The sequence below is a fragment of the Rhopalosiphum padi genome, chromosome 1 (assembly GCF_020882245.1).
Source record: "Rhopalosiphum padi isolate XX-2018 chromosome 1, ASM2088224v1, whole genome shotgun sequence".
Taxonomy (NCBI): domain Eukaryota; kingdom Metazoa; phylum Arthropoda; class Insecta; order Hemiptera; family Aphididae; genus Rhopalosiphum; species Rhopalosiphum padi.
In genome coordinates, this window is record NC_083597.1 from 41,897,968 (window position 1) to 41,910,724 (window position 12,757).

Genomic DNA, 12,757 nt, shown 5'->3' on the forward strand with positions numbered 1-12,757 from the left:
ACAACAATATAATAATATAATGTTTAATAGTACCTATAATAATTTATTGTATAACATACAATAATATTATAATATCGTATTGTACGCGTTTAGGGGGTGACCCGATGGGCGCGCGTGCGCTCGCCGACGACGCGACCGTTGACTGGCGGCGGCGTCGGCGAGCGAGCGACTTGTCGCGCGACGAGACTACAACCACCACACTCACACACACACACACATACACACACCATACACACGCAAACACGGCGTGCCGTCGAACTTCAGTTTTCAGTAGTCTCGTGGCCGTGACGCCGGTGCGGTGTGCGCGCGTGTTTCGTCGTTCCGTTTCGCGAGCGCACGTCTCGCGTTGTTTTCGACTCGTTTTCCGATTTTTTTATCTTCCGTTTTCCAAAATAAAAAAACACTACACACACACACACACGATCTTCTCCGATCTCTTCGCCGTCCGCGATAGTGTGCCGATAATTTTCGCAGGTGTCGGTGACGTTGTCGTCGTCGTCGTCGTCCACACATCGGCCGTGTAGCGCACCACCACCGATGCCGGCGCACGCGGTTCCGGCGGCACCTCAGTCGCTGCCGCTGTTGCTGCCGCCGCCACCGGCCGTCCAATACGCTCCACCGGAACCGCGGTTCCGGCGGTGCGTCCGCAAGTTCTTCGCGCACCTGTTCAGCAACTTGGGCCTGTTCGGGCTGGTGGCCGGTTACGTGATCGTCGGCGCGTTCGTGTTCCGCTTTCTGGAGGCCGGCAACGAGCGGCAACAGCGCGACCGCATCGGCCGGCTCAAGAACGACTGCTTGGGCGAGCTCTGGAACATCACAGGTACGTCGCAGGCTCACGGCGAGTGTTATGTGTTTTTTTTTTTTGTTTTTTTTTGCGGTCGTCGTTTCGTCGTCGCCCGACGACGTGACGATTCGCGGCGGTGCCGCCGGGTCGGGGTCCGCGAGACCTGCAGTTGGACGGCGAACGAGAAATTTCGATTTTAAATATTATTTTTTGTACACTCGTTTACTTTTGGGTTTGTTACTTGGGTTCGCTATCGTGTACCGGTAAAACGGTCATAAATCTGCAGGTATTGACGAAAACTCGAAATACAAAAAAATAAATAAAAATATCTGACCGATAAATCATATCGCGTAATGTGTCAGTAAATACGTGTCGGGCGGACTCGCGGCCGGCGGCGAACGATTATGATATACTCATACTGTTTTCCCATAGTACTCGAATCGTACGCAAACACATTTCGTTATATTATTATTATTATTATTATTATAACGCGCACTGAAAAAATACGTCTTCCGGAAAACGGTTATCGATAGCGTATAGAGTGTGATATTATTGTTATTTTTATCGCGGTGAACGCGGAACGGGCGCGCGGTGAACGTGATGAGCATACGCGTAAATTAAAAACAAACACACGGCTTACGGACAGACTACTTACATTTTCCGAACTTCCGTGGCCTCCCTAATTTATTACGCCGATGCACGCACGTATGACCCGATGATGGTAACGTCGCGTTTGTACGCATACTGCAGAATCTATTAAAAATATATGTCGTTGCTTACCGTCCCAAAACGATCGCGGCGGTCCCGGAAAAAATAAGAATTTATATCAACGACCATGCGACGAGAGATACCTACACCTACAGCAGGTCTCATCTCAGACCGTAAGTAGAAATTTCGCATGATTTTGTAATTTTACTGAAAAAATTCTACGTACGTACGTATATTATTCGTACATTAATAATTCATACTTTCATAACAACGATTAGGGTACGTCAGGTTAGGTGTTCAGTTTAATTGCTATTTTTATCGCAGTGCTGTGCGTAATATATTTTAAAGCATATATTATTATGATTGCAACTACGTCTGTCACCATTAAATTTAATGTGTATAACTCGAAATCGATTGTTTCATAAAATTTGATATTTTTATTTATTTCGAAGTTCTGTCGTGATATATTGTGGTAATCGTTTATTATTATACACATTATCTATGGATTTTTTATAAAACTATGTGTTCTATTAAACAGTATTAATTATTGGTTTTCTGTAATCGATTCGTCGAGTTTTCCATAACTGCACGTTAGCTATCACGAGGGTACTAACACTGTCAGTTCTGTGCATCGAAATTATTTTTCAATTTCTATCTCTGCAGTGTACTTAAACGGTTATTCATTTAATATTTGTGATACGAAAACTACTAGAATTAGTTACATATTATTTACTTTGTACGTCCTATAATATATCTACCCATGACCGTGTGCACTAAAAGTTTCGTTTAATGTCCGAAAAACAATTATATTCTCATCTCTGGCCATTAATTGCAGTAGGTACATTATAATAATAACCGGCGGCATATATATATATATATATATATATATGCTAAAACCTTACATTTAACAATAATAATAAAATTATACCTATTATTAAACAACCATAACCGTGTTATGGTTATAGGGCTATTTATTTTATATCGTCATTTCGAATTAAAAAAAAAAAACACGATTTTCTTCGCATATGGGTTTTAATAAAGTCGTATGCGGTATGCGCCGCCGCGACGCTTGTTGTACGCCGACAGAATGCATATCGTCGAAAGTTTAATTGAACTGTGTGTATGCAAATCGATGCGGTTTTTTCGCTATACCACCGGCTAAACGATATAAGGTCCCTTATATGTGCATATATAATACATATAATATGCATATATTTTACAATCGTCTAAGTACATTTCGTCGTTTGACCTGGGCCTCGGAGCGATCTTTTTTTTTGTGCGCTTCTATTACCGCTAGGTATATTATTATACTAACCTCTATGTCGCAAACCTCCACTCCTCGTTCCCGGAAAATGCGGCTACCCCATAACCTCGGAACCGGAATATTATAGTAAGAAAATGTTTTCGTCCCATCCGCGAACGGTAGATTTCCTAGAACAAACTTTGTACACACATGCCAAACAATTAACCTACTTACGCCCTATACGAATACCTCTAAAAAGTTTCCGCAACAAGGGACGTCGTGTATATTGATACCGGTAAGCACCATTTGTTTTCACACATTTTTTTTGACATTTGACAAAAACTTGCTGGAAATTTTTTCGTATAAATGAGTAAACACTCAGTAAATTTTATTGTTAGTATTATTTTTTTTTTCGGAACTATATTTTTGCCCCTTTCCTTCCTAATTTAGAATTTATACTCTAGTAACAAAAGTCTAGTTAACACAGACGTTACTTTAAGTCTCGTATTTTTACAGAGAACCTGAAACTGGAAATGTATAGATCATCCAATGCGCAATTCCAAACTATTAATATTTATTTTATTCAGTTTTAGTTTTTCATGTTTCTTATATTAAAAAGTAATAATAATTTTAGACTCTGAAATATATTATCTATTTTACAAGGTGTGTGTGTATATGTATGTTTTTTTGTCTGTATACACGGCAATTAGTCGAAAAATAGTTTGATTTTCAACTTTAATGGTGGTATCAGGTATCAAATTAAATATAGTTTATATTTAAAATTACAAACTAAAAGTATTTTACTGTAGTAAAAATGAATAGAATTTTTGTTTTTTATAGCTAAGGTTTGAAAATATAATATAATACTCTTCATAAGTATCTCATGCTGGAACTAAAACATCAACAAAATGTTCGTACACAATTAGTTTTTATAGATATTTAAATTATTTAAATTTGAATAAAATTACATATTTTAACGATGAATAGTGATATACGACGTATATTATATTATTATGAATTTTGCTATACGCATTGATATTTTTTATTTCTTTTAAGATATTATCTATTTATACTAGATACATGTATGAACCTATTTTTACCGTTTTATGGTATTTACTGAAATAGGTTAATGACTTATACAAGTTGATATTATATTGTATTAATATAATATATTATTATGAGTTATTACAATTAAATACTAATTAATAATGATTTAATGAATGCAAAAAAAACATATTAATCTATCGTAATACTAAAATAAAAATAAATTACTTTAATAGTTATATCAAAAAAACATATCACGACATAATATCTTTACTGATATATTTTCTATAGAGAATCGTTTTTCGTATACAATGATACCAGTATATCATTGAATTCAAATTTAACAAACACGTTACAGTAACCCCCATACGACATCTAATGTATAGCAATGTGGTACCCAAGTTGCTTACATTTTTTTTAAATAACATATTCTGTTTTTATATTTTAAAAATCACTGTACATTACATATAGTACGATAATATTTTAGTAATACAATTATTAAAATAATATTTTGATCAAAAATAGTTTAATTCCTTAACACCTGTAATTTTAATAATAAAGAATAAATAATCAGAAGCACACCATTATAGTAATTGCAGATTCATATAAACAATACTATATTTTAATATGCTTATACCTATGTTATACTTAGTATGTTCTGAACAGGTGTTTTTGAGAAGCTTATACGACCAAAAGCTACTTGTGATAATTATGTATATATTGGCTACTATAATGATGAGTATAATGTATTCAATTATCATTATCATTCATAAAATAGTGTATGTTGTATAGTAATAATAATAACAATAGTAATTTGGAGAGCTTTTCATATTGACTATTGAGTATCAATTAAGCGTATCTTATACTGTTTTAAGTATTGAAGTATATTTTAAAGTAGCCATATATATTATATATATATATTTAATCATATTTTTGATACACTCAAAGGTTAGTCAATATAAAAAAAAAAAAAATGGAAACCAATATATTCCATCCAAAAAAAATTATTTATCCAAACTTTAAACTTTTTTAAAGGAAATAAAACCTTTGTAAAATTGAAAATTACAAAATGTATTGATATTTTCTTTCAAGATTAAATTGTATTTTGTCATTATCATATTTGTAGTATGTACTGTAATGGCATCATGATCATTATTCATGTATACCTTAAGCGTAATTCAAATGTATATTAGTTGAACCTTATGTATTTAAATACGTATATCCATTCTTAGATCAATCACATATATAATATTATACATATATATTATTGTCAATAATAACTAATAAAGACATTGAGTGTATTAATATTATGAACATTGTAAAAGTTCTAAGAAAAAATAATGAATACATTTACATATTAACTTATTTAGTATAATATTATACTTGTATAGTTGTATGTATTTTATAGTGTAATATAAATAGAAATAATATATAATAATAATATATTTTGTTATAGGTACATATTTTTAAATATTAAGTATCTCTTCTAATAGTTGTTAACACTTAAAAATCATTTAATTTGATATAAAATTCCGTTGTTTATAGCCTAATAGAATTTTAATTTATAGCATCTTGTAAAGACTCTCTCGTAAACACTTTTACATTTAAAACAAATTGTAAAAATTGATTCCTGACACTTAATATATTATCTTCTATAATTATATATTAATAATAATTTAAATAAATTTAAACTATTGAAAATAACTTATCAAACTTTCTACTTTCAAACATGAAATGTAAATAACTATTTTACAGAATAACCAATTAAAAAATAAATATATAGGTTGTCAACAATGTTAAAAGTTTGAAAGACGCCACATTAACACACCGATAACATATTTTATTTTATTGAATATCTAAGTACATATTATACGAGTAGGAGTTCGATGAGCAAAATAAACATAATTTGAAGTAAAAATGAAAACCCTCAAAGCAAATAATGGATATTAAGAGTTAAATAACTTATTCAGATGCCAGTTGAAAAATGTACATACAAAGTATATGACTGGTACGCGAAGAAGAATTAGGATAAAATATAGATAATTCGTAAAAGACTGGAGATCATAAAATTGCGTATTTTAAATAATAGTAGAAACATTGAAAGGAACAGCGTTTGAGATAGTAGAGTAAATAAATATTATACTTTAAGATTTTTCGCATTGATATATTTATTTGCGTGTTGTGTTGATAGATGTCTTACAAAATAGTTGGATCCATCCTTAAAAGTCGTTAAATGTCATCGCATGTGTGGAACAACACACGAGTGTAAACAGATATTTTGCAGGAATAATAAAACATCTCATGAATACCTTAACATATTCATTAATCATTATATTTATATAATAACAAAATTAAAATTGAATCTAACGGGATATGCGTATAACTGTGGAATTTATGAAATTATATTATTAATATATTATACTACTGTATATTATGCGTTATTGAAATGTAGACAAATTAAAAAAAATTAAATATTTCCATTTTAAATCAGTGTTCACTACAAAAGTCGTATTATAAAAATAAAATATAGAAGTATGTTCAAGATATTCTAACGAAGTGTACATAATTTAAAAAAAATTAAATTTCCATTCATTTATCATTTTTTAACACCACCCATCAAAAATATGTTAAGTTCGAACTAAATTTATACCACACTATACTTATTCCACGAAAAAAAAAGTTTTGTTTATTATTGTTCAACTTTAAGAATATATTTACACGAGTCCCTAGTTATTTGAATCTTAAATTACTTTTACGACGATAATCTGATTCAGTATAGTTTTGATTTTAATCGTTTATTATATTTTAAAGTATTTTAGTATCTCAGTTGTCCACACATCAGCAATTATAATGATTAATGTCGGCAATCCCAATAAAAAAACCACTTTATTTTGAATGAATAACATTTTTAAATACATAAAAATAAATGAGATTATGATTTATGGTAATATTAAACTAATCAGTCCTGTGTTTCTATAATATTTATGTTGTATTCAATTGTAAAGATATTCTGAGCAGTGGCGTTATCCAGGGGGTTAGAGGTTTATAATTCCCCCCGAAATTCCAATGTAGTATGTATTATAATAAAACCTAGTTTTTCGTAAACCGGGAGCCCTCCCCCCCCAAAAAAAAAACAAATGATATTGAAATAATCAACAATTGATTATAATTTTTTGAGTTGAATTAAATTTTCACTTATCGATCACAGAAAGACAAAATCCAAAAAACATATGATTGGATTATTAGTATTTTAGTAGTATATTGGACTTATTTTATTTACGATATCACTTTAAACTATTGTATGTAGAATGAATGTATGTAGAATGTATGAATGTATGTAGATATTATTTATCCCCTTAGGAATTAAGAATTATTAGCATATTTATAACTCTTAATATTATTATAGATGTCGTTTAATATCAATTCACTGTATTATATTATAAGCGTAGAAAAAAAAAAAAATTATGCGATTTGAAACTACACATGATTTGGAAGTGCGTGATTTATAGTATCTACGCATATTTTCTTAAAATTCAGGTGAATACATGATTTTACCGTTCTCGTGGGATTTTTGACTTAACACCATTTTTTAACACTTAGGCCGTAGGTATACTGATAATTTAATCGTAAATCCGATTGTTCAACGTCTAAACTCATCCCGGTGGAATTTCAATGCAAACTGTTAGAATTATAAACGAGTTTCCGAGTACCATAGATATTAGATTTATTTCACTATTTATAAAAAGTTTAAATTGTTAAGCTAAAATCACGTTTGATTATACATTGAGTTTAATTTTTGATATACTATTATAAACGATAACTATACCTATTTAAATAAAACAACAATTAATGTTTAATAATCAATATTAATATTATATTGGATTAACATACATTTATACAATATTCACTATTAAAACTTCTCCAATAGTTGTAATTTCTTAACGGTTTAGTTTAAATAAGTATATATTTTTTTTTATGTCAGTCATAAATAACATTTTTAATTAGACAACAATTAAAAAATGGGTTGCCATTTTTGTTCATTTCTCTCTCTCTCAAACGTTATTTTGATAATCGCATATAATCCATTCAACTCAACAGCAGCGGTTTATTTGGAAATACAATTAACCGTATAATGTAATTACTGATGTTTATTGAAATATATATTTTTATTCAAACGTGCAATTTAGAATGAATATTTATTTGTTTTTATTTATATATATATATAAACATAAGAAAATATACATACGGCAACATATATATATATAGTGATTTCAATCGTTATTGTTTCTTGACTTTTTCTTACGAATCTACCTTAATAAATTTTCGTTTGAAGGCGGAAAGTTTGTTTTTAATTTAACCATGGAAAATAATTTTAATATTATATAACATTATAAATCAAAAAAGAGATTGTCTTTGAGAAGTCTAAGTGAAGAAATAAAACTTTTATGATTATTTTCTTTTTAATTTTAATTAAATTCATAATAAATTAGTTTTTACTGTAGGTATATAATAATTCAGAATATAATAAATTAGCAAATCATCATAGAGATTCGGAAGATTCAGAAGTGTAATGTCAAAAATATAAGTTTTTATAACCTTTCCTTTAATACATCATATGTTGAACCTTGATTTGGATAACATCAACAAAACGTCAGCATTTTTAAAACCATCTAACTTATATATATAATTTAATTTAGGATTACTACATATTTTGCTATTATTTGTCATAAGGCAATAGTCGTTGTTGTGTTAAAAAAAATTTAATATATATATACGATATGTATGGTATATGTATATTATTATCTAAGGAACAGTAGTTGACAATCAAACGACTTAATTACATCTGGAAAATGAAAATATTGTAAAATATGAAATTTAGACATTTTTCAACTGAAAATGCTAATGTGCCTGCTTTTGATTTATTGTTTGGACGTTAGGTAGTAAAATTATAAATTATTGTCAGTTATATCTGTGGGTGATGGGTATAACTCTAGATCCGCAGAAAACGTATTTTTATAATCATTCTCTAGACACTTTTCTAGCCATGAGTAGTCGATGGAGCCTGAGATGCTTACAGTGAGTGTTTGGAGGGGACAGGACTTTGGTATGAAAAAGTTTTCTGCTCAAACGGTTTATCCCTGATGGGTTAAGGTGTGGTTCTGTACGATGGGGTTGTAAATAAATATATCACGCGTTAAGATCTCGTCTTTGTGTTAAGCGGTAGTTGCTTACATCGTTCGCGGGTGGAGTTTGTTTTTTTTTAGGTACTGGTTAGTTATCGCCCGGTCGTGTGAACATTTCATCACCCAGCCACTCTGATTTTTTTACATTCCAACAAACATAATAATATTATAATCGATATAATTTTGCATGTAAAACAAGTCAGTTTAACAGCAAAATATATTTATATACTGTTATATTAAGGGATTTGTTATGGTTAATGTTTGATTTATTGGTTTGATTATATAAATAATTAGTATCTAAAAATAATAGGGGTAACTTTTTTCGAAAAAGATCAATGCTATCTTATCATCTTGGCAGTGGTACGTGTTTATATTTTACAAAAACAACTATAATTATAATAATAATATAGTATACGTATATATTAATACGTGTGATGTTATATGTTTATATTATATCTTAAATCAAAGTGTTAGTATTATTTAATATGTGGTTTTTGATAAGAAACATCGGCATTACTCACTGGTCAATATTTTCTTCTTCTCTGACACATTATCCTATATTAATTTTTGATGAATATTAATTGTGATGTATATTGATTATACGGGTAGCGAAACGATAACATTTTCATGTACCCGAACCCGGACGGGGCAATAATAAAAAAGTAGGTACTGTTTTTTGTTTTTTTTTCCAAATCTACTTGACAACCATTTCCTTTAAAAAAAAAAGAACTATATAATAACGCTCCGTGGATGTTTGTGTGCACAATGACAAGGCGATGACGTATACAAATGAGTTTCGTTCATATATTTATTTGTTTAGTTTTTTGTTAAATATAATATATAGACTTATTTGTTATCGTTGTGGTTACTGTATTTATGTAACGTATGAAATATACTGGAATTTGTATGGAGTGTACGTAAATAAGATTTCCCTGACATCGATTGATCAAATGTCTTGACATAATTATGAGCTTATTGTCACCCAAATCAGTCTTAAATATTTTATCGTTGTTTCTGTCGTAACCTTCTTTAAAATATAAACTGCATTAATATGATAAATAATTAAACGTCTTTTTAATAAAATAAGAATTTAAAAACAATACATAATAGTTACTCAATGTATTTTTTTAAATTAAATTAAATGTCTTGTTAATTGTATTCACTTTTACTTTTAGTTCAACACTAATGATAGTTTTACATTTTTTAAATCGTAAGTTATTGTTAAAAAGTTTATTTATTTAGCCATGATAATACGTGCTTTAATTTGTGTATTTAATGTTGTGCTTTAATTTGTGAAAGGGAATTTTAATTAAGAATGTCGTACTTTCATATACAGTTGTATATTTTAGTAGAAAACAATTATTTTTTTATCTCTTGAAAAAACAATATTTAAGTTACGTGATCAGTTTCTTTAAAATGCTATGTATATAATTTGATTGGCCTTATAAAAAACAAAATATTTATAATTACATCATAGATATGTTTACTAAGTATAGTAATTTAATAAATTTGTGTGAATTACAAATAAACAGTCTGTTATTTATTTATTTTTGATAATTTATAAGATATTGACATTTGTTAAAGACAAAATGAAATCATTTTACTCAATAAAAAATATGATTAAGTTTAATAGTATGATCTATTTACTATATAGATAGGTATTTAATGAACATTTATATATACGTACATTATAATATTATTTTATAATATGCATTATACTTGTATTGTATGAATACAAAATTTAAAAAAGTTTTAACTGATTAATGCTGAATAGTTTAATATTTATAAAATTATATATACAAGCAATGTTAGAATTTCTTAAATAATCGCATACATTATGCAACCAGACATCAATTATATTAAATTATTCCATACATATCTAATTCAATATTATATATTATATATATTATATTCTAAACACGCCTGCAACCAATTACACTTTTGTCTTTCGATTCTTGTGATATCAAATGTTGGTAAACCTACCATAATTAATGGATGAAACCGTTAACCTAATTAATATGCACTATTATTATATTGTCCCAGACTTATGTGACCACGAATTCGACTAGGTATGTGTTAATTAATGTTAAAGTTTAGTCAAAATTCTAGAAACATTAAAAATGAATCGATCTTATTTAAACATTAATGTGCTCACTATTAAGTTTGTTACTTTATAAGATCATTCGTATTAATGCGTTTTTTTATCCGGAAAAGTTGTAGTTATATTCATTTTATTTGGTGTCCGCGAGTTAAAAATAAAATTAACATTTCGTTTTAATTGCCGGGTATGTCCTGCAACGAACGGAAATATTCAAATAAATACAATTTTTGTCTAAGCCAGTACGGTTCATTGTATGGATCCTTTAATAACAATTCTCGTTAATCCTCAATTACAATAACGTGTATCTACTTTTCTTTCCTTTTATAACCATTATTATTATTGTAAAATTATGTATGAAATAAATTTAAAAAATGTATCTTAGTACGCATTAAATGACTTAAAATTATCTTAGCCGAGTGTCTGGGATGGTCTTTTTATATCTATTTTTCAGTCAAATTCAATAATTTACAAAGAATAACAGAATAATGTGTTAGGATTTTTTGTGGAATATTATGTTAGTAAGGATTTTAATAAAATTAAAGTTGTATACTTTTAACAATTTATTTTCAATTTGCCTTTATATATTTCCGTGGTTTTTTTAATTTATAATTGTTATGTAAATGTAATACATTTATTTAAAGTTTTATTTTACATTTTCATTCTAACTTGTTTAAAAGTGCGTTGCTTTAAAGTATAAATTGACTATATTTTAACTATTTTTTACACTTTTAAAAAAGGTGACTTTTTTCAAACAAAGCATTCATTATTAGAAATTATTACTGTGTTTATGGATAACAGTTTTTTTTTTACAATAATTAGAGTACAAACTTTTTAAGGTCAACTGTTAAATTTTACAATTCTTTTTTTACACGTTTTTATTTTTATAAATTAGAGAAGAATATTTTTTAGACATTTAACATGTATGCTTGCTATTTAAATATTTGTGACTGTTTTACACTTGTTTGTATGCAAACATCCCTTTATATAAATAGTGTAAAACAAAACACTTTCGTAGAGTATTGTAAATATTTATTTGTTCATACTTAAGTATAATATTGCATAATAACTAGATTGAAACAATTTTCCATACATACTGCATACAGTCAAATTGAAGAACAAGGTTTATATTATTTAAAGTTTGTTTTCCTAAATTATTCATGATAATATTCTATTAATTAATTTACAGATATTAAGTACAATGTTATATTAGTATAATAGGTACTGGTAGTAATTATTTTATTTTATACATGAATTCGAGTATTTTATAACTTTAAAATTAAAACAATTTTTGATTAGGTATATTTAATTAATATCTGTTTATTTGTAATATATATTATCATGTCTCAATTAATTATATAAGATTATATTATATAATTTTCAATCATTCACAATATTATTTTGTATTGCTCCTAGATGTTAACTAAAAAAAAAAAATTATATAATAGGTATTTATAATTTACACAACAAAAGAAGACAATAATATTTTAGTTATAATACAACGGGTTTCTAATAATAGCATTTCAAAGTCCTTATAAATATTTTATTCATTATAATTTTTAATTTATAATATAAATTATATTTTATTATTTTTTTTAAAATGCTAAAAACAAAATAAACTATATGACTGATAAGAACCATTAATGCAACATTTTGTAATTAATAATAAATACATATGTCATATATCTTATTCTACT

At 28.1% G+C, this 12,757-nt stretch overlaps 1 protein-coding gene across 2 annotated transcripts in view; it reads left to right on the forward strand.

The window, feature by feature from the left end:
* The first annotated feature begins 205 nt into the window (after positions 1 to 205).
* LOC132917112 (potassium channel subfamily K member 18-like) overlaps positions 206 to 12,757 on the forward strand; it is a 129,765-nt gene continuing 117,213 nt past the window's right edge. Inside the window, exon 1 of one of the 2 annotated variants that reach the window (XM_060977681.1) lies at positions 206 to 820. In XM_060977681.1, coding sequence (XP_060833664.1) covers positions 538 to 820 — 283 coding nt within the window. In that variant the 5' untranslated portion in view covers positions 206 to 537. The remainder of the gene's footprint in view (positions 821 to 12,757) is intronic. The other variant, XM_060977682.1, reaches the window with a different exon arrangement.